At 43.8% G+C, this 23,954-nt stretch overlaps 2 protein-coding genes across 2 annotated transcripts; both read right to left on the reverse strand.

Annotated features, from left to right (window-relative positions):
* Window positions 1–670: 670 nt before the first annotated feature.
* LOC128847102 (olfactory receptor 1009-like) lies at window positions 671–1,609 on the reverse strand. Its single transcript, XM_054046440.1, has one exon. The coding sequence runs from the start codon at window positions 1,607–1,609 to the stop codon at window positions 671–673; it is 939 nt and encodes a 312-aa protein (XP_053902415.1).
* A 9,883-nt stretch (window positions 1,610–11,492) lies between these two features.
* Window positions 11,493–12,431, reverse strand: LOC128846666 (olfactory receptor 1009-like). Its single transcript, XM_054045907.1, has one exon. The coding sequence runs from the start codon at window positions 12,429–12,431 to the stop codon at window positions 11,493–11,495; it is 939 nt and encodes a 312-aa protein (XP_053901882.1).
* Window positions 12,432–23,954: the final 11,523 nt, after the last annotated feature.

The following is a 23,954-nucleotide window of genomic DNA, read 5'->3' on the forward strand; positions in this document are numbered from 1 at the left end:
TCTCTCTCCCATCCCCCCTCTTGTCCCTCCTAACTGGTTGTTTGACCTTGGCTTGAGGGAGGAGTCAGGCAGCCTTCAAGTGTATGCTTGTACATTACACTCCCCACCATACCCAGCAACATTTTAACTTTCTTCCTTATCTTTTCTCACTTGCTATAAACCCCACCTGGTTGTGAGCAGATCCAATACACAGTGTCTTTGTTCTCACATGTTAGCAAGAATATAAAGTATCAAAAGTCAAACGAGCAAACTGAATACTATATTATGATCATTAGCATGGACCTTCCACATAACTTTTATCCCATTGCTTAGGGTAGTTAATTAGTATGTGGCAGACCCCCCTCTTCAAGTGTATGATGAGGAAAAATATTTGAACAAATCTCATATGTGTGCCCTGACCACTGGAATATGGGATATCTCTCTCAATTTCTCCTGTTGCAGACCCTTTGTGAGTCTAATTCCAGCACCCATTGGTTCCAATGTAGTTATGCTATTTTACACATGCTGGGGATCTGGCCAATTTACTTTACTAGATCTACACTGATTTAGACTAGTGGAAGATTTGGCCCAAAATGTCTGTCAGATACCTTAGCTGAGAATGTCCCAAACACCTGTTACCCAGAAATCTATGGTCTCTGATTTTTTTTTTTAAAAGATAAGAACATCAACACTAGTTGAGAAACCTGAATTTCCCTAATATATTCCTTAGAGCTGTTTTCACCTCCTTGTTTTTCAGGCTGTAGATTATGGGGTTTAACAGAGGGGTCAAGATGGTGTACTGGATGGAGAACATTTCATCCAGAAGCACAGAGGAGACTGAGCTGGGTTTTGTGTACTGGAAAAAAGCGGTCAGATACAACAAACCAACCACAATAAGGTGGGAACTGCAGGTGGAGAAGGCTTTCCGCCTGCCCTCCGCGGAGCGTATTCTCAAGATGGTGGAGATGACGTGAATGTAGGAGATGAGGGTGAAGAGGAAGGAGCTTGATCCCAGTATCACAACAGAAGTAAGAAGCACCATTTGATTGGTGAGAATGTCAGTACAGGAGAGTTGTAACAGAGGAGGGAGCTCACAGCAAAAATGGCTGATTTGATTGGGTCCACAGAAGTGCAACTCGAGGGCAAAAACTGTGTTAATTAAGGCATAAAAGAAGCCCGTGATCCATGCACCACTCACAAGCTGAACCCAGATCTCTTTGTTGATTGCATCCACGTAATGCAATGGGTAGCAGATGGCAGCATAGCGGTCATAAGCCATGGCTGAGAGAATGAAAACTTCTGTACCAGCTAAGAGAAAAAAGAAGAACATCTGGGCAATGCAGCCATTGACTGAAATTGTTTTGTGCTCTGCAAGAAAGTTCATCAGCATATTAGGCACTGTGACGGAGGAATAGCAGATATCAACAAAGGATAAGTGGAAGAGGAAGAAATACATGGGGGTGTGAAGGTGAAAATCAGCTCTTATCAGCACCATGATCACTATGTTCCCAACCAGGGTGATTAGGTAAATAACTAAAAACACCAGGAAGAGGAAAATTTGTATCTGTGGGTCACTGGAAAGTCCGAGGAGAATAAATTTGGTCACTGTGGTTTGATTTTCCATTGACATATATTCAGGAAAACTGTGACCTGGGAAATGCGGGGGAAAAAAACAAATGAATTTAACATTTAGAACCAAAGTAAATTTAAACAGCATGTGGAGATAATCTGATCAGCAGTATGAAAGTAAAAAGAGTCCTATTCCAGCCTGTAAAATATGTGTTTTACATCATTTAAATTGAGAGAGCGAGAGAGAGCAAGAGCGATGCTGAATGGAATTTGTATATTTTAAATAGACAAAATGGGCTGGATATACAAAAGGACTTAAGCATCTAACTGCCCCTTTAGATGTCTAAAACCCAGAATCAGGCCCCACTGGTATTCACAAATATCCTGCTCAACTGGGACTCTGAGACAGGCTGATGTGGGGCTCCTCAGACTCTTCTCTGCAAGCTGTTCCACTCTGGCTAAAGAATTAGAGAGAAAGTGCAACCGGTGTGCTGGATACTGGGTTTTCCACATCCAGGCTGAGTGCTCTAGCCATGAGGCTATAGAGTCATTAATTTTCTCTCTCACTCTCTATGTTGTCCACTCCCTCTGGCCTAATATCTCTTTATCTGCCCCAGTGACTTCAATTCAGCCACAGCAAATTTAGATCATAGACAGCAAAAGAACTATGTATGATTTACACCTACTGGGGATCTGGTCAGTTACCATTTTGTCTATTATTTATGTCTACTGGTTTAGACTATTTTGTTGAAAATGCAGTTTAATATCTTTTGTATCTTATTGGATTCATCCCTATTAAAATCACTAATATTTTTGAAGAAGAAGAAGAAATGAATGTGCCCAGCAAACATTCTCTAGTCATGGTGACATAATTTTGAAAAGAGCAAGATAGAAAATTAATGGGATTTCCCCCCCTAAATTACTTAAGCTCTATTGAAAACTGACTTTGATTCATTGTTCTGCACAACTGAATGTCAGGCTGTACATACAGAAGAGAATCTTTTCTGCCCTCATGTAAGTGAGTGGCTTTCTGACATCAGTTTTTAATAGAAATTGGAATGAAGCCAATATCCTCTCCAATGTCCAATCTTTGACTCCATATGACCCTAGAGATAAACTAAACCTTTACTCCATTATCAGCTTAAGAGAGAAATACCTAAGAAAAGAAATAGACCTTGTAATCGAATGTAAATGTTAACACAGGCAGACTCTGTACAGAGGGAAATTTCACAGTGGAGAGAGGTAAATAGCTGGGTCTCTCAAGGATCAGTACTGGCACCAGTGCTGTTTAACATACTCATAAATGATCTGGAAAAATAGGTAAATAACAACGTTTGTAGATGACACAAAATTACTCAAAATAATTAAATACAAAGGAGATTACGAAGAGTTACCAAGGAATCTCAAGAAACTGAATGACTGGGCAAGAAAAGGACAGATTAAATTAAATGTTCATAAACTGAAAATAAATCACATTGGAAAACATAATCCCAACTATACATGCATAACAATGATGTTTTAATTAGCTGTTCTAGGAAAGAGATCTTGGAGTCATTGTGGATAGCTCTTAAAACACAACTGCTCAATATGCAGCAGCAGTCAAAAAAGCTAATAGAATATTAGGAACCATTAAGAAAGGGAGAGAGAATAAGACAGAAAATATCATAATGCCACTATATGAATCCATGGTATGCCTACATCATGAATATTACATGCAGTTCTGGTTGGCCCATCTCAAAAAAGATATGTTAGAATTGGAAAAAGTACAGTGAAGGGCAACAACAATGATTAACAGTATGGAACAGCTGCTGTATGAGGAGAGATTTAAAAGATTGGGACTGTTTGGCCTCTGTTTTCCAGAAACTGTGGATGAGCGACAGGGGATGGATCACTTGATGATTACTTGTTCTGTTCATTCCCTCTGGGGCACCTGGCACTGGCCACTGTCAGAAGACAGGATACTGGGTTAGATGGACCCTTGGTCTGACCAGTAGGGCCATTCTTATGTTCTTATGAAAAGAGATGATGAAGGGGAATGTGATAGAGGTCTATAAAATCATGAATGGTGTGGAGAAAGTGAATAAGGAAGTGTTATCCCTTCACATAACACACAAACAACGGATCACCTGATGAAATTAATAGGCATCAGCTTTTCATAGAATCATAGAATATTAGGGTTGGAAGAGACCTCAGGAGGTCACCTAGTCCATGCCCCTGCTCAAAGCAGGACCAACACCCACTAAATCATTCCAGCCAAGGCTTTGTCAAGCTGGGCCTTAAAAACCTCTAAGGATGGAGATTCCACCACCTCCCTAGGCAACCCATTCCAGTGCTTCACCACCCTCCTAGTGAAATATCTTTCCTAATATTCAACCTAGAACTTCCCCACTGCAACTTGAGACCATTGCTTCTTGTTCTGTCATCTGCCACCACTGAGAACAGCCTATCCCCAGCTTTGAGCAGGGGGTTGGACTAGATGACCTCCTGAGGTCCCTTCCAACCCTGATATTCTATGATTCTATCTCCATCCTCTTTGGAACCTCCCTTCAGGTAGTTGAAGGCTGCTATCAAATCCCCCTTCACTCTTCTCTTCTGAAGACTAAATAATCCCAGTCATAAGCCATGTGCCCCAGCCCCCTAATCTTTTTCATTGCCCTCTGCTGGACTCTCTCCAATTTGTCCACATGCCTTCTGTAGTGCTGGGACCAAAACTGGACGCAATACTCCAGGTGTGGCCTCACCAGTGCCGAATAGAGGGGAATTATCACTTCCCTAGATCTGCTGGCAATGTTCTTACTAATCCAGCCCAATATGCCATTAGCCTTCTTGGCAACCAGGGCACACTGCTGACTCATATCCAGCTTCTTGTCCACTGTAATTCCCAGGTCCTTTTCTGCAGAACTGCTGCTTAGCCAGTTGGTCCCCAGCCTGTGCATGGGATTTTTCCTTCCTAAGTGCAGGACTCTGCACTTGTCCTTGTTGAAACACATCAGATTTCTTTTGGCCCAATCCTCCAATTTGTCTAGGTCACTCTAGACCCTATCCCTACCCTCCAGTGTATCTAACTCTCCTGTGAGCTATGTTTCATCTGCAAACTTGCTGAGGGTGCAATTAATCCTATCATCCAAATCACTGAGAAAGATGTTGAAGAAATATAAGGAAGTACTTCTTCACACAACACAAAGTCAAGCTGTGGAACTCATTGCCAGGGGATATTGTGAAGGCCACAAGTATAACTGGGTTCAAAATAGAATTGAGTTCATAGAGGATAAATCTATCAATGGCTACTAGCCAAGATTGTCAGGGACTCATCCCCACTCTCTGGATATCCCTAAACATCTGACTGCTAGAAGCTGGAACTGGACAGCAGGGGATGGATCACTTGATAAATTGCTCTATTCTGTTCACTCCTTCTGAAGCATCTGACGCCAGTCAATATTGGAAGGCAGGATAGTGGGCTAGATGGAAAATTTATTGGACCTGGTATGGCCATTCTTATACTCTTAATATAGTTAAGAGGCTTCTCCAGAGAATGCCATACCCCTAACCTCTGTATGCCCATAAAACACACAGAAAAAGAAACACCAGGTAACACTAACAAAATGATCTCAATTTGTCATAGACTTTAGACTTTAAGGTCAGAAGGGACAATTATGATGATCTAGTCTGACCTCCTGCACAACGAAGGCCACAGAATCTCACCCACCCACTCCTATAATAAACCCCTAACCTATGTCTGAGCTATTTAAGTCCTAAAATCATAGTTTGAAGACTTCAAGGTGCAGAGAATCCTCCAGCAAGTGTCCCGTGCCCCACGCTGCAGAGGAAGGCGAAAAAACCCCAGGGCTTCTGCCAATCTGCCCTGGAGGAAAATTCCTTCCCACCCCAAATATGGCAATCAGCTAAACCCTGACCATGTGGGCAAGACTCACCAGACAGACACTCAGGAAAGAATTCTCTGTAGTAACTCAGATCCCACCCCATCTAACATCCCATCACAGGCTCTTGGGCATATTTACCACTAATAGTCAAAGATCAAATAATTACCAAAATTAGGCTATCCCATCGCCTACATAAATTTAGCAAGCTTAGTCTTGAAGCCAGATATTTCTTTTGCCCCCACTACTCCCCTTGGAAGGCTGTTCCAGAACTTCACTCTTCTGATGGTTAGAAACCTTTGTCTAATTTCAAGTCTAAACCTCCTGAGGTCCAGTTTATATCCATTTGTTCTTGTGTCCATATTAGTACTGAGCTTAAATAATTCCTCTCCCTCCCTGGTATTTATCCCTCTGATATATTTATAGAGAGCTAAACAAGCCAAGCTCTTTGAGTCTCCTTTCATAAGACAGGTTTTCCATTCCTCGGATCATCCTAGTAGCCCTTCTCTGTACCTGTTCCAGTTTAAATTCATCCTTCTTAAACATGAGAGACCAGAACTGTCTCAGTGGTATTTCAGAAAAAGAGAGAGTGAGAGAGAGAGAGAGAGATGGGTGATTGAAGTAATAGCCGAGTTCTCAACCACAGCCCTTGGGTGGCAACTCACTCTGTGTGAACATGCAGTGTTGTTGTAGCTGTCTCGGTCCTAGGAGATTCAAGACTCAAGGTGAGTGAGATAATATCTTTTATTGGACCAACTTTTGTGGGTGAGAGGGAAGAGCTCTGTGTGGCTCGAAAACTTGTTTCTCTCACCAACAGAAGCTGGTGCAATAAAAAAATATTATCTCACCCAGCTTGTGTGAGCAGACTGATGCATGTGGGCAGAAGTCAATGGGACTCAGTAGAGAGACCCACCCCTGGATACGGGGGAACAGAATCTGGTCCTTTGGCATGGAAAGGATAAAAAAGGTTAAAAAGGAATAAAAATATGAATCAACTCACCTGCCTTTTAAATGTGGATCATAAAAATGGTGAGATCACTCTGACCTGTGCTTTTATCTTTCTGTTGTCTTAGTCTATTTATCTCCCTACTTTCTAATTTGTCTGTCTGCCTCTGCAATACAGCATCTTAGGATATCAACTTTTCTTTATTCCAAACACTTAAATCTGACAAGGGAGGTAGGGTTATCCCTGTGAGTGGAGCAAAGAGCTTTTCCTCATCTGACTCCTAGATTAAGAGCTGATTCTTGAGAGCTGTTTAAATGCTGTCCTATTCCACCCGGGACAAGATCCCTGAAGTTCACCCTCTGTAACAAGCTACAAGTAACACCGTGCTGGGTCAGTCCTTCAGCAGTGATTTACCATGCATAAGAATGAGAGGACAGAAGCTTGGATTAGAAAAGGAGCCTAATGGATTTAGGTATCCAATCTCAGTGACAGTCAATAAAAAAGACACATATTTAGGCTTGGATTTTTAAAGCACCCTAGTAGTTAGACACCCACATAGCAAATCATTTCATCTCCCAAACACTCCTTTGAAGATGCTAACCATAATGTGAAAGGAACAACTAGACTGCATGAGGTGGCAGGAAAAAAGTAGGTGATGAGACAAAGGTGGAGTTATAGTGTGCAGAATTTGGCAAAACTTTTCAGACAAATACTTCTTTTGGAAAAAAAAAAGCAGTTTTGGTTAATCCTATATTATTTGCAAATTTGATGCCCATTCACCAAATATCTGCATGCAAGGTGGGAGAGGAGTCTAAATTGACAACCCATGATATGGAACCCTAGCATCCACACTGAATACATTTAACCTATTGGCTGGGCTACTCGGATGTTGGAGAAACTCACTAACTTCCCACCTCTGCTTTCTGTGGAGCAGAGATGTGTAGATAGGTCTCCCATCTCTCAGGAAATTGCTTTAATCTTTGGTCTATAAGGTAATTGAGGGCACAACTTTCTCAGGCTTTCCTGTTGAAGCTGTTCATATTGTATACATCAGCAGCACATCAGCAGCAGGAGAGACATATCACTATAATGAAAGTGGTGGTCAATAGGGAGATATTCTTGGGGTGGTGAGATCCTGGGACAGAGAGAACTGTTGTCAGGCCCTGGGTGGTGCAGCCTCACCAGATGATGAGGGGCTGTGTGACCTTGGTGTAGGTCCCAGGGATGAAGCCCCTTGCCCTGCCTATGGCCCAGATCCCTGTGCAGACACAGAAGGGGTCAGGCTGGCTGGTAGTTGGGGTTCTCCAAGATATTGGCTGTGAAGTCCTGTTGGGACAGGATCCAGGCCCTGCTCCTGTAACAGCCAAGGATTTGAATTTGAATCCAGGGAACCAATTGGCTGAGACTGAAGTGGTGAGTGAAAATGCTAAGCTCAGGATACCTGTCTCTCTGTAACCAGAGCCCTGGAGCTGAGTGGGACAGAGAAATGCTCCCCATCCCCCTGCAAATGGGGGAGTGGCTCACCCTGGCTCTGATGCTGTGAACCAAGCAGGAGGCTCCCTGCCTGCCCTCACTGGGACAGCAGAGTCCAGGCTGATCCCAGGGGGATCGGAGACCCCAGCTTAGTGTGGGGAAGCACAGCCAGGGTGGGACAAGTGCCAATCAGGGCTGCCTTGTCCAGAGGTGCAAATGGCCCAGGACAGGGGTAACGCAGCCTTGGGACACCGACCTGTCCTAGATGAGCCTTTTCAGAAGGTGGTCCTGGACTGGGTGAGGGACTGATGTGAGGGGAAGTCCTCTCCCGATGGAGAATCAGTGGTGGAGTATGTACTGATTTTCCAGGAAAAGCTCGCTGAGCTCATCGGTCCGGTCAGGGAGAACCTAGCCAGGGCCCAAGGGAGACAGAAGGTCTGGTATGACCGCTCAGCCTATGGCACCGGGGACCAGGTGAGGGTTCTCATCCTGGTGAGGAAGAATAAGCTGCAAGTTGCCTGGGACGGGCCCTTCACGGTCATCAAGCAGCTGAATGAGGAGAATGATGTGGTGGAACAGCTCAACCGGGCTCACAGCCACCGAGGGGACAAGGTCAACATGATGAAGCCGTACAGGGACAGGGAGAGGCTGGTACTGGCCGTGTGTGGCCAGTGGGAGAAGGAGGAAGATCTCCTGGTGGGTATCTTCCCTGAGACTGGAGCCAGCCCCTTTGTGGAATCAGCCCCTCTCTCTGACCAATTAACCCCTTCCCAACAGGCAGCGATCAGAGAGATGCTGCATTCATACCAATACGTTTTCCAACCGGCCTGGGCTCACTAACCGAGCTGTCCACTGGGTGGAGACAGGAGCCAGCCCTCCCATTAGGTGTTCCCCATTCAGAGTAACAGGGAACACAGCACAGGCCTTGGAGGGAGAGGTCAGAGACATACTGGCTTAGGGGTGATCCAGCCATCCACCAGTCCTGGGGGCCTCTCCCATGGTGCTAGTTCCCAGGAAAGATGGGTCAAGCCAGTTCTGTGTGGTGTGTCAGAGGCTCAATGCCATCACCATGTCTGGTGCCTGCCCATACCAAGGCCTGATGCTTTGTCCCGGAGAGGGTGGCCTGAACTTTCCTAGGTCACTGGCTAAAGTGACCCCACTCAGTTCGGTCTCAAAGGGGGGAGAGATATGACAAAGTACGTATTTTACCTTGCTATGTTGTATATAAGCCTATGCGAGTCTTACAGTTTTGCATGAATGCTGTGTGTGCCTCAGTTTCCCTGTGTATTGCACCAGTGTCTAGGTGGTGGGAATAAGGGGGGGTGACTTTTGCAGGGGCTTCTCCAGCTGCCTGCATGGATGCTATGGCCGCCCCTTCATAACCTGAGACACAGGAGGGGGATACTACTAGGTGACTCTTGGCCTGGGAAGTGAGACAAAGGCTGGAGGAGGAGCAATGGGCAGGCAGGGGTCAGGCAGCTGGAAGCGAGTCAGTCTCAGCTTGCTTGGGGCTCAGGGGAGGATCAGAGCCCTGGCTCTGGACTCCCTTCTCCCCAAGATGGACTTGGCTGAAAGTCACTGATTTCTGTCCTAACAAGTTGTGTTCTGCACTGTGTTTCTTTCAACTAATAAGCCTTCTGTTTTACCGGCTGGCTGAGAGTCACATCTGACTGTGGAGTTGGGGTGAAGGGCCCTCTGGCTTTCCTAGGAGCCCTGGCTGGGTGGACTCACTGTGGGAAGTGCTCGGTGTGGAAAAGGATGCTGAATGCTCCAAGGTAAGACCCAGAAAGGTTGAAGCTGTGTAAGGATTTGGAAGAGCGCTCTGAGGGAAAGTATCAGAAGGAGACCCCAATTGGTCCAGATGCATGGGATGCATTGTCCTAGGGATGGTGTCATCAGATGTTTGGCTGCGTGTGTGTTCTCTCTGCGTGCTGCACTGACTCTGGCTAAATAGCCCATACAGCAGGCTCTGATCAAGCTGCACAATAAATCCAGATTCGGTTCATAGCAAAGGAACTTGGTCGGGTTAATTGCCAATGAGGCACGGTGTTAATGCCTGGGCTCAATGGTTACAGGTATACTAACACATGCATGTCCGTGACAATGGACTGGCTCAGTGAATGGCGGAACTTTCCATTTTCCCCTTGGCCAGACAAAAACATTGCCTCTGAGATGCAACTTTATACACAGATACAAACAAGTTTCGTATTACCTCTCTGAAGTGATTAGTTACTGCCCTCTGACCTAGTTAGGTGCCATCCTCTAACATAGCTAACCACCCCCCATTACCTTGTACCTGTTGGTTCAATCAAAACATCTCTATCCATCATGCTGTCATCCTGATCTTATCTTTAGGGTGGGTCAGTGTGTTCCTGTTATCTTTGGGGAATGTGTTGGTACTGAGGTGTTCTGGTACCACCCTTCTGGAGTGTGTTTGCATGTGTTTTGTGCCTATCACTTCTTAGGGATGTATATTTCTGCAATATCAGCCCTGCTTTTGCCAGATTATGTGAGCAGGGCCTGCCTCTTGCTTACAACTGAACTTTGCTTTATATCAGCAAAGTTTTGACCACTACTTTAGCCTAGGCCTCAGGTCTCATACCAGGCCTCTCAGACAAGGGCACATGTTTCAGGCCTTCTTCCTACTACACCTGGGATGGTCTTTCATTGGTTCTTATGTTCTAACATGATGATATATCCATTGGCTAGGAAACTATATACAGAGGAGTAGGGTGTGTTCTTAACCCCGCAGGTGTCAAAGAATTCACTCCTCATATTCCCAGGAGTGACACACCTCATTCTGCTTGGGATTCTCAGCTGGGAACCCACTAACCCCACCTACTTTTTTTGTTACAAGAAGATGAGGTGCAGGGTGGGAAGAGGAAGAACAACAAATTTAAAGGAGGAGACAGCAAATAACTTTTATTCCACTGATTAGGGTAGTCACCTGGGATGTGGGAGGGCCCCACTTCAAGTGCCTGACAAGGAGAAAGGATTTAAACAGGGATCTTTCTCCACCCAGTTGGGTACCCTAACCCACTGGCATATGGGATATCCTAATCTGGGTCTCTCTCATATTCTCTTGTGCAAGGCTCAGTCCCTTTGAGTATATATCACTACCTGGGAAGTAAACCCATTGACTTCATGAATTATTATTGAAAAAAAACCCTGAGATTTTAATAGGGTAGAATCCAATAAGATACTACAGATATTAAATAAGGTTTTCTACAAATTAGGCCAAAAACAAAGAGAACAGAAATTAATAGAGGAAGAGATTCTTTTTATAGAATTGACCAGATGCCTGGCAGGTATAAATTGGCCATAGCTCCCCTGAAGTCAGTGAGCCACATTAAAGAAAGATGCAGAGAGATGAAAGAGCAACATGTGTGAATGACTCCACATCTTGGTGGTCTGAGCACTCAACCCGAGTGCAGGTGACCCAGGCTCCAGGCCCCCAGGCTCTCGTGACTCTTGTACAATTAAGGGCCTGGCCTGCTGGCTTCCAAAGAGCCACACCATTTTAGCCCAGCTGAGGTTTTTGTCCCATCATGTTGCTCAGTTACCTGAGCTGAGAATGTCTCAAAGACAAGTTATCCTTAATTCTGTGCTCTCTGACGTAAAAATAAATAAAAATAAAATCATCAACACTACTTGAGAAAGTTCAATTTCCCCAACATTTTCGCCAGTGCCCTTTGCACATCCTTGTTTTTCAGGCTGTAGATGATGGGGTTTAACATGGGGGTCAAGATGGTGTACTGGACAGAGAACATTTCATCCAGAGCCCCAGAAGAAATTGAGCTGGGTTTTGTGTACTGGAAAAAACCTGTCAGATACCATAAACCAACCACAATAAGGTGAGAGCTGCAGGTGGAGAAGACTTTATGCCTACCCTCCGCAGAGCGTATCCTCATGATGGTGGAGATGATGTGAATGTAGGAGATCAGGGTGAGGAGGAAGGAGCTTGATCCAAATATCACAATAGAAGTGAGAAGCACCACTAGATTGGTGAGGGTTTCACTGCAGGACAATTTTAATAAATGAGGGAGCTCACAGCTGAAATGGCTGATTTGATTGGGTCCACAAAAATATAAATTGAATGAGAAGACTGTGTTAAGAAGGGCATGAAAGAAGCCTATTGCCCATGCACCACTCACCAGCTGAAAACAAATCCCTTTGTTCATTTTCTTCACGTAATGCAATGGGTCACAGATGGCAGCGTAGCGGTCATATGCCATGACTGAGAGAATGAAAACTTCAGCACCAGCTGTGAAGAGGATGAAGAACATCTGGGCAATGCAGCCACTGACAGAAATAGTTTTGTGCTCTGCTAGGAAGTTCATCAGCATTTTAGGCACTGTGACTGAGGAATAGCAGGTATCAGTAAAGGATAAATGGAAGAGGAAGAAGTACATGGGGGTGTGAAGGTGAGAATCAGCTCTTATCACCACCATGATCAGTATGTTCCCAACCAGAGTGATTAGATAAATCACTAAAAACACCAGGAAGAGGAAAATCTGCATCTGTGGGTCACTGGAAAGTCCCAGGAGAATAAATTCAGTCACTCTGGTTTGATTTTCCATTGACATTTATTCAGGAAAAATGTGACCTGTAAGACAAGAAAATGAAATTAGCCCGTATCCTAAAAGTGAATTGAAATGGATTGTGGAGACCATCTGTTCAGAAGTATGAATTAAAAGAGAACTGTATTCTAGCCTTTAATTTTTTTTAAATAAACAAAATTTATAGAAAGAGATAGAAATAAGCTGTTTGGATTTTGTATGTTTTACGGTGACAAAATGGGCCAGATACAGACAATGATTTAGGCCCCTAACTGCCACTTTAAGTACCTAAATCCCAGAATCTGGCCCCAAGATTATTCACAAAATCCCCACCCAGATGGGATTATGGGATAGTTTGATGCAGGCCTTGCTTAGTCTCTCCTGTTGACTCTGTTCCACTGTGGTTTAATAACTAAAGAGGCATTGGAGAAAGGGGACTGGACACTGCATCTGGTGTGAGGTACCCAACCACCAGGCTATAAAGTCATCCACTCTCTTGCTGTTTCTCTCTGGCCTAATAATGTTTTAATCTGTCCCACTAACATATAGAGATACAGTTGTTTCCCTTCCAGCTGGGGATCTGGCCTCTTTATTCTAATGGAACTATGGCTGATTCATACCCACTGGGGATCTGGCCAATTCTATAAGTAGTACCTCTTTCTCTATTACATGTGGTAATTTGTGAAGAGTATTTAGTATTTTAGATGATTCATCCATATCAAAATATCTTGGATTTCTATTAATTAATAATTAATACAAACAACAATATCCCCAGCCTAGTTTGTGACCCAGTATAGGCTGACAACCCAACTAAGTATAGAGAATACAGACAAATTGATAAATATTATGAATGCCATAAAGAGGGTGTCAGAAGAGCATAGCTGTATGACAGGCTCCCACACTGGCAAACTGTGTTGTTTGGAGGCAAGTACCTCCAGGCTAATATCATGCAACTGACCAAACAATCCAAGAAAAGCAGAGATAATTTTCAACAAAAGAGTGAAAAAGACTCACTGGGCAAAACAAGAAATGATCTAAGATTGTATTTTAGCAAAACTGGAAGAGAAGGTCTGGAGGAAGTGAATGCTCCAAGACTCAAAGAAGAAAAACAACAACACATAGAAAGAAACAACCAATCACAGACTCACTGGACAACTCAGATCTTAATTGCCACAAGGACTATTTATGCAACTGGAGATTGAAAGCCTGAAAAGGGAGATTAATCATATTGAACCACATGCAAACATTTTGATAAAAGAAGTGATATAGGTGTGACATTCTATACCGTGGGGGAGCATCCTGTAACCCCATATTCCTCATTTTCATATAATTGTGAGCTTACATACAAAGCATGCCTTGTAAGGTATCAGGGGAAAGGTTATGATCTGCTGAAAGTCATTTCTCTATACATATACGTATATCATTAATGCATATGAAGTTATGAGAATTGTGTTGTACGGTGGTCACTAAAATATGCTGTAAGTTGAGGAATCAGCCAGACATTAGCTCCCCAGAGGCAACAGCAAGGAAAGTAGCCAACACACGGGTGGGGTATCAATCAACCCATCATCAACCATTGTCCAGGGAGCTATGTTGTAATGACTCACCTGCATGAGGCCACACCAGGGCAATTGCTCAACCTTGCCTGGAGACTCAGCAATGCCCCCAGACATGCCTGGACTTGTGTTTTCCAAGCACACGGACTGAGGGTATAAAACAGACAGAGTGGGCACATACTGGTCCTTTTGTTCTGCCCCCACCTATGTTGCAAGCAACAAAGACACTGAGAAGAAGACTGAAGACTTCAACAGAAGAGATTGGCCCAGATTTAAGAGGCAGTCCTTTATATAAAGGACTGCAATATCCAGCAGGGTGAGAAAAACTGCTTAATCTAGTTGCTGCCCAGTCTAATAGGGTTGAGACTTTAGACTGCGTGCTTATATTTTATTTCTTTTGGTAACTAACTCTGAACTAACTTTGCCTATCAATTAAACTCTACCTTTTATAGTTAATAGATTTATTTTACTGTTTATCTTTGCCAGTGACTTTGAATGAAGTGTGTTGCAAATCTGCTCAGGTTTGACAAAGGCTGGTGTATGTTCACTTTCCATTGATGAAGTGGTGAACCAATTAATAAATCTGCATTGCTAGTCTTGAGCGGTGCAAAACGGTATATTTCTGAGGTACAGTGCTGGTAGATGAGGGGATTTGGCTCTGGTGCCTTTCTTTGTATGATTCATGAGTGGCTCTGGGAGCATTCATGCAATCTAGCTGGGCGTGTGGGGCTCCACATGCTCTTGTGCTGAGTGATCACAGCACCTGGAGGGGATTGCTGCTAGTCACTAGCAAGGCATTGTGAGAGACATCCCAATCTGGAGGGAGTTAAGGAGGCACAGTGGTCCCACAGTCCCAGGCTGCTCCCCGCGGGGATCCCATCACAATAGGACAGAAACCACAAAAGAAAAGAAAAAACAAGGACAAATGTGAATGAAACACCATCTAAAGAAAGTACAGGAAATATGAATTAGTTGTTGATGGAGGTCATTCAGAGTGTAAGAGACATTGAGCACTGACCAGCACTACCAAGTATGAAATTTGTAGACCAGCAAAGACTGGATGATATAAAGAGAGCACTTAATGAAGTGCTTATGGAAATTGTTGGGTAAAACCAACAAGTATTAACCATCTGAATTAGATAATTTATACTACAGTAACAGTAGCAGCTCATCAGTTTAACATCAAGCCATCTGAAGATGCAAACCATTGAAAAACAATCTATATTCAACAACCTCCATGGAAACAAATAAGGTTTTACTTAGAGATACCAGCCCACTAGATGAATATGAGAAAAAATATTTGAAGAGAAATAGCAGCAAATGGCCTTGGAGATGAAATATCTGCTGAATGAAAGGGATGTGAAAATTGTAGAGGAACAATGTAAATGGAAGCTGTTCACTCAGTGTCATGGACCTGAAAGATTTCCCACCAAGTTATCAGTATGAGAAGAACAGTCACTTGACCTGAGACATTAGGAGATTCTTTGATCTGATTGAGAATTAAAAGCAGAATAGGAAAAAAATAGAGCCAATAAATGACGTGGAAGAGTTTCAGTGCTACTGGAAAGAAATCTAGTCTGAGGAATGACAGGTTTCAGAGTAGTAGCCGTGTAAGTCTATATCCACAAAAAGAATAGGAGTACTTGTGGCATCTTAGAGAGTAACAAATGTATTGTAGCATAAGCTTTCGCTTATTTGTTAGTCTCTAAGATGCCACAAGTACTCCTATTCTTTTAATCTGAGGAAGTACAACATAATCAGACAGTGGATGGGATTAAAATGCCAGAGTAAAATGTAGAAAACCACACCAAAGACAAATACACAGAAAGATCAAAGAAAGAAATGTATGAGGTACTGAAAGGAATAAAAAATTGGAAAACACCAGATCAGATGGGATGCATAGATTGTAGCTCAAATTCATTACAACACTGGATAATTGTTTACTTGAACAACTTAATAAATATTTGAAGGATGGATTTCCAAGGTAGAGGGTGACAGTGGCAACTCTTCTCATATAGGAAAAAAAAAAGAAGGCTGCAGTGATCCTATGAATTATAGCCTGACCACATATTGACCAACTATATGGGCATTTCTATCAATGAATCTGGCAAAGAAGATCTGGATAGTGTGAGCTCACAATGGAATGCTGCCTCTTGAGCAAAAAATACAGCACACTAAACATGAAAGTGATAAACGACCACCCGAGGCTAAACAGGAGGCTCATCGAAGATAGAAAGAAAGAAAAAAGAAAGAAAGAAAGAAATAGAAATTGTGTGGCTTGACTACCAGAAAGTATAGAAGAACATCTCACTATCATGGACCATTGAGACAATGTGAATGTCCAAATTTCATCCAAAGATCAATTCCTTTCTGCAGCAATCTATGTTTAACTGGAGCACTTGACTCTATCAGGAAGGGACTCTTATTGATGAGGTCCAAATTAAAAGAAATATTTCAAGGTGATTCCTTAGCACCAGTGCTGTTTGTGGTAGCCAGGCTGCTGCCGACATGGATGGTTGTTGAGATAAATTGTGGTTATTACATCAGCAAAGAGCAACAATTAATTAACAATTTGTTAGACATGGGCAATCTGAAAATCCATAAGTAGTCACAAGAAGGAGCTACAGAGATATGTGTGGAACAATTTGGTGAAGATATAAAGCTACTGGTTGGCTTAGCTAACTGTGTGTCAGCATCTGTAAAGATGGCCCGACTGGTACAATCTGGTGGCATGCAAGTTAATGAAGGAACTTTCCATGATATCTCAGCATGACTTCTACAAATATCTTTGAATCAGGGAACTGTCACAGCTGCAACATAAGAAATTGAAAGAAAAATTGAGGAAAGAATATTACAGATGTATACAAATTACTTTAAGAACAAAACTCAAGTCTAAGAATTTGATCTCAGCCATTAATATGTCCATGATGCCAGTAGTCCAATACCATAGTCACAGACCGAATGGTGCAGTCAAACAGGCCAGACAAAGTTGTAGAAAAGAAGACAACAGAACAAGCCTGTGTTTTTTGATGTTGCCATGCCTGCAGACAAAAACATAAAAAAGAAACACAGAGAGAAGATGCAGAAGTCTGAAGAACTCTGACTCGAAGGGGAGCAGTTATGGAAAACTGGAACAAAGACAACCCCAGCAGTTATTCGAGCACCTGGAGGGATCCCTAAGGTTATGGACAATGTTATGGACAAGCAGGGGTATGGACATGTTTGGACTGCAAGACATCTTGGTCAGTGACTTCCAGCAGACAGCGCTCTTAGGCACTGTGAGAATGTGAAGGAAATTCAAAGGCGAATGAGTGAATTTGAACACCTAAAAGTCAGGAATTCTACAAAGGGTTTAACAAACCTCCTGACTACCCAAACCTACAGAGTCCATTCAACCAGGATTTAATGGTGATTCACAGGGATACATTTTAGTCAGCAGCTTTATCCTTTTTAAACTTAAAGATTTTGTATGTTGTGAAAGCTATTTCTTTTTTAAAAATACACCTTATATAATACTGAAGGACATTAATAATAATCATAATAAAGGAATGTGCCCAGAAAACACACTCTAGGCATGCTGATGGGAGTTGATGGGAGTTTTATATATAAATCACTTACGTTCCTTTTAAAATCTGATGCAACAGGACCTGCAAGTTTGAAGATCAGGCTGCTCATACATAAGAGTCTCTTTCCTGCCCTCTTGGAAGCGACTGGCTACTTTGACATTGATTTTAAATGGACATGGGAATGAAGCCAATGTTCTGTCCAATGTCAAATCTATGCTTAATCCTGAATGTCCCCCACAGATAAACTAAATCTTTTCCCCATTATCAGCTCATCAGACAAAGGCCCAAGCCACGAGATCTTGCACTAGAATGTGAATGTCAACGCAGGCAGATTCTGTGCAAAGTGAATTCCAAAGCTAAGTGCTTTCTGCAGAGAATGCCCTGCCCCTACTCTTGCAACCCTCTAACACATACACCCCACAAATAGAAATTACTGCTAACACACACCAACTGATCTCATTTGTCTCAGTGCTGTCCTAGGCGAGAGGGAGAGTAGCTGGGTTGCCTGCCATGGCCCTTGTGCTGTAACTGACTCTGCAAGAGCAGACTGCTGCATCCAGGCAGAAGTCAATGGGACCCTGCAGAGAGACCAACCGCTATATAAGTGGGGCAGATTCTGTTCCTTTGAAATTGAAAGAATAAAAAGATTAGAAAGGAATAAAAATATGAATCAATTCACCTGCCTTTTAAACATGGATCATACATGTGGTGAGAACATTCTGACCTATGATTTTCTCTTTCTGTTTTCTTAGATTACCTACCAATGTATGGATTTGGCTATCTAGTTTGTCTATCTACGTCTGTAATGCAGCATCTCAGGACATCCAATGTGTCTATGGATGTGACTTTTGCACACTTTCCCTGGAGCAGTGAAACCTCTCAAGCTGTGTAGGGTTATCTGTGGAAGTGGAGCAAAGAGCCTTTCCTCATCTGACTCCATGGACTAAAAGCTGATTTCTTGAGAACTGTTTAAATGCTGTTTCGTTCCCGCTGGGACAAGATCCCTGAAGTTCACTCTCTGTAACATGCTCCCACTAACACTGGGCTGGGTCAGTCCTTAAGCAATGCTCTGTAGTGCATAAGAATGACAGCAATGGGGCTTGGATTATCACAGGGTTTAGGTATCCAATCTCAGCAACTGTCAATACAAAAGGTGTGAATTTAGGCTCCAGGAACAGCCTAAGGATCTAGACACCCAAATAGCAAATCACTTACATAAGAACAGCCGTACTGGGTCAGACCAAAGGTCCATCTAGCCCAGTATCCTGTCTATCGACAGTGGCCAATGCCAGGTGCCCCAGAGAGAGTGACCCTAACAGGCAATGATCAAGTGATCTCTCTCCTGCCATCCATCTCCACCCTCTGACAAACAGAGGCTAGGGACACCATTCCTTACCTATCCTGGCTAATAACCATAAATGGACTTAACCACCATGAATTTATCCAGTTCTCTTTTAAACGCTGTTATAGTCCTAGCCTTCACAACCTCCTCAGGTAAGGAGTTCCACAAGTTGACTGTGTGCTGCGTGAAGAAGAACTTCCTTTTATTTGTTTTAAACCTGCTGCCTATTAATTTCATTTGGTGACCCCTAGTTCTTGTATTATGGGAATAAGTAAATAACTTTTCCTTATCCACTTTCTCTACCTCACTCATGATTTTATATACCTCTATAATGTCCCCCCTTAGTCTCCTCTTTTCCAAGCTGAAGAGTCCTAGCCTCTTTAATCTCTCCTCATATGGGACCCGTTCCAAATCCCTAATCATTTTAGTTGCCCTTTTCTGAACCTTTTCTAGTGCCAGTATATCTTTTTTGAGATGAGGAGACCACATCTGTACGCAGTATTCAAGATGTGGGCGTACCATTGATTTATATAAGGGCAATAATATATTCTCAGTCTTATTCTCTATCCCCTTTTTAATGATTCCTAACATCCTGTTTGTTTTTTTGACCGCCTCTGCACACTGAGTAGACATATTTAGAGAACTATCCACGATGACTCCAAGATCTATTTCCTGACTCATTGTAGCTAAATTAGCCCCCATCATATTGTATGTATAGTTGGGGTTATTTTTTCCAATGTGCATTACTTTACATTTATCCACATTAAATTTCATTTGCCATTTTGTTGCCCAATCACTTAGTTTTGTGAGATCTTTTTGAAGTTCTCCACAGTCTGCTTTGGTCTTAACTATCTTGAACAGTTTAATATCATCTGCAAACTTCATCTCCCCTACAGTGTTTTTAAGCTCTTAGCCAAATATATATAATTACCACAAGACGGCAACATGGCCAGCCATCCTTAGTTAAGGGACACAGGTAAGGGAATGGGGAAAAGGAATAAATACACTGTATATGATGGTGGTAAATAATAAGCATTGAGACAAAGGAGGAGCTAAATTGTAAGTAAGTTTATTTCTGAAAACAGAAAACCAATGTCTGTAAAACACAAGGTCCACATGCCGCTAAAGTCCTGTAAACCCTGCTTCCTCTTACCACGTCATCCCAAAGTTGTGGGACTCTTGTACCCACTGTGTTTCTAGAGCTATACCTATTGCCTTGGTGCAGCTGTTTCATAGGCTGTATCTGTGTATTGTCTCCGCAGATGTACCCCAGGGGGTCATCACAATCCTATTTCAAGGGCTTAATTGGCCATGCGTTGACTCTGCACACGGGTAAATGTCACTTTCCTGAACTGGTAGATGTTACAATTTACCACGGAGGTTCCTTTATATCATGGTGATTTGTGGGGCTTTAAAGAAAGGCAGATCGTCCCTCTACGTTAGGGCTGGGGGACACTGACTAGGATAAAGAGATGGGGAAGAATGCAATGCTTAGATTCATAGATTCTGATGACAGGAAGGACCACTGTGCTAATCTAGTCTGTCCCCCTGTATAACAAAGGCCAGAGAACTTCCCCAAAATAATTCCTAGAATATAGCTAGGATGGTGCCCACACTATATATATGTCCTGTGGATGAATATAAGGGTCAAGCAAAGCATGTGTGTTTTATCTGGCCAGCCTGATCCAGCACAGCCAAAACACACAAGTTGTAATTTTTTCAGGCTACCAGCGGGTATGATTTCCAGCAGCGTCTACGGGAGTGAGGTGCCCAACTCCCATTGTATTTCAGTGGGAGTTGGGCACCAAATTTGCTTAAGCTCCTTTGTGAATCTCAGGTGGATGTCTAACTCCCTTAGGCTCTGTCTGGCTGTGAGAAAGGATCAGAACTGGAATTGTAGGCATCACTAGATCATAGAATCATATAATATTAGGGTTGGAAGAGACCTCAGGAGGTCATTAGTCCAATCCCTGCTCAAAGCAGGACCAACATCAACTAAATCATCCCAACCAGGGCTTTGTCAAGCTGGGCCTTATAAACCTCTAAGGATGGAAATTCCACCACTTCCCTAGGTAACCTATTCCAGTGCTTCACCACATGCCTAGTGAAATAGTGTTTCCTAATATCTAACCTAGACCTCCCCCACTGAAACTTAAGACCATTGCTTCTTGTTCTGTCATCTGCCACCACTGAGAACAGCCTAGCTCCCATCCTCTGGTCCTGCTTTGAGCAGGGGGTTTGACTAGATAACCTCCTGAGGTCCCTTCCAACCCTGATCTTCTATGTGTAGCGCCCCCTCTCCACCCGGTTACCTTCTTTAATGCCAATCTGCTTACAGGTTTTCATGGACAGGTCTGGGTTCTTCTGGATCCCGCCACCCTTTCAGCAGGGTGTATCTTCTTTATTTTTTCCTATGAATTTATTTCGTGGTGCCTCCACCCTCCCTCGCTCCTTCTTGGCAGGGTCACCAGGGCAGCTTGGGAGGAAAACTCTAACCACAGGGTAATACCCACTTACTTGCCTGATAGTTGGAGACTTCCAAGAAATAACACAAACACACAATATATTCAACACAGTAATTGTATTAAACACTAGACGAATATGCATAACAGGGTAAAACACTATGTTTACGGTCACCAGTGCCCAAGCTGCTAATACCTGTGACTTTCCCCAGTCACGTGACTTGAGGTAGCAAATGTAAGATTAGTGTCTCATTGGTACGCATACTTTGTTGGGGCCCTTGATGACCAATGACCACAAAATTCTTCTCTGCAGTGGTTTAGCAGTGTGGCTGACTGGGTTCAATACAGCCTAAAGGACTCACAAGTGGGAGAAGGTGGTAAATCCCTCCACAGGTTTAATATGCAGCAGGTTATAAAATCCCCAAACCCTCACTCCCTGGCTTGAGGACACAGTTCAGGGAGTAGGGGGTCTCCAAAACAAATTCCCTGACTGACTAACTGAAAGATGGTGCACTCACAAACTCCTTGAATGATCCTCAGGTTCAGAGATGACTCTGGACTCCTCAGTCACTGCAGAGGGGCTGATCTCTGCTGGCAGGGATCCTCTTCAGGCAGGAATCAGGCTGCTTCAGTCCCAGGATTTCCCCTCATCACAAAGGGCTGCAGGGCTCAAGGTGCAGGTTACACAACTGTACTAAAATCCAAACTGTAGTCTCCTAGCCCAGCATCCAGACATACACAGAGCAGGCAGCAGCCCTGGACTAGCAGCCAGAGCAGAGCTGACCATGTGGTGACTGGTCTCCCGTAGGGGGCTGGAGGGCTAACTCAGCCTGGCTGGGGGAGTTTCCCAGCAAATCTCTACAAACTGGGACTCATCAGTGGAGAAGGAAAAGCCCAGCTGAGGGATCTTGCTTTCACGTCCCTAGAGGCCAGTTTTCAGGGGGAACCCTGCATGCAGGCCTGGCACTCACCAACTCCCCACACAGCCAGTCCTGCCCTTGCCCTGGCTGGCTCCAGACTGACTCAAAAATGGCTTCTCCCATTTCCTGATCTCCCTGGGAGGGGCATCTCACTCCCTATTGGTTGCCAGGCAGACTCTGAGTTTGCCTTGTCTCCCCCTCCCTACCAGGGACAGAGCGCCTCTCCCTGAGCTGCCAGCAGACAGGGCCCCAGGAATCTAGATAATCTCCTTAGGGGTTACATATGATATCTATGATTCTTTGGAACCCCCCTCTTGAGGTAGTTGAAGGCTGCTATCAAATCCCACCTCACTCTTCTCTTCTGCAGACTAAACAACCCCAGTTCTCTCAGCCTCTCCTCGTAAGTCATGTACCCCAACCCCCTGATCATTTTCGTTGCCCTCTGCTGGACTCTCTCCAATTTGTCCACATCCCTTCTCTGGAGGACTGGATGCAACACTCCAGGTGTGGCCTCACCAGTGCAGAACATAGGGGAATAATCACTTCCCTCGATCTGCTGGCAGTGTTCCTACTAATACAGCCCAATATGCCATTGGCCTTCTTGGCAACGAGGGCACATATTCAGCTTCTCATCCGCTGTAATCCCCAGGTCCTTTTCTGCAGAACTGCTGCTTAGCCAGTCGGTCCCCAGCCTGCAGAAGTGCATGGGATTCTTCCATCCTAAGTGCAGGACTCTACACTTGTCCTTCTTGAACCTCATCAGATTTCTTTTGGCCCAATCCTCCAGTTTGTCTAGGTCACTCTGGACCCTATCCCTACCCTCCAGCATATCTACCTCTCCCCCCATCTTAGATTCATCAGGCCAAGTTCTCCCACCACTTTCACTCAGGCAAATCACAGGTGGCTGCATTGAAGTCATTTGGGAGAGATCAGTGCAAAAAACTGGCGTGAATGAATCATCAGGGCAGGCATTTGTCCTTCTGTTAACCACACTAGTTAGGGGCTGAGTCATGCACACCCTCATATGGGCCTAACCCTGAAAATCCTTACTCGTGTGAATAGGTCTGTTGACATTAGTGGTTTCATTGGTAACAATGAGATCACTGGGGTAAGAAGTACTTTCCTCAGTAAAAGCTGGCAGGGTCAGCCCACTGAATAGTTCTTAGTCAGGTACTGCTGATTGTGCCAGGTATTCAGCTGCTATAGACTGACATAGCTCTGTTGGTTTACACCAGTTGGGCATTTGATCCCCTTGACCTTAGTGGAGGTGGCCCCACTGTCTGCACTGGAACTATGCAGATTCACACCAGCTGGGGATCTGGCCCCATTGGGAGGTATGGCCAATTTGCATCTGGCTGGGGATCTGGCCCATTGAGGTAAGGGGAGCTATTCCTGATTTAGACCAGAGAAAGCAAGAAGGAGGGGGATCAAGCCCATAGGCACGGACAGCTCTAGTTTTTTTAAATAAGAATGCTTAGCACTGCTCAATTGGGATTCTCAAATAGATTAAGTGTCAATATCACCAGATGGGGAAGGTGAGGCACAGAATCCTAACCCACAGGAAATACCTGGCAGTGCTCTGACAGGAACGAAAAGACTAAAAATCTTCAGATCTCGTTCACTGTAGTGGCCAGCTGTTAAATGCAGTGGAGTTTCTCTGAAATTTCGTCAGTGTAACTGAGGTCATGGAGTCAAGTATCAGAG

The sequence above is a fragment of the Malaclemys terrapin genome, chromosome 12 (assembly GCF_027887155.1).
Source record: "Malaclemys terrapin pileata isolate rMalTer1 chromosome 12, rMalTer1.hap1, whole genome shotgun sequence".
Classification (NCBI taxonomy): Eukaryota; Metazoa; Chordata; order Testudines; family Emydidae; genus Malaclemys; species Malaclemys terrapin.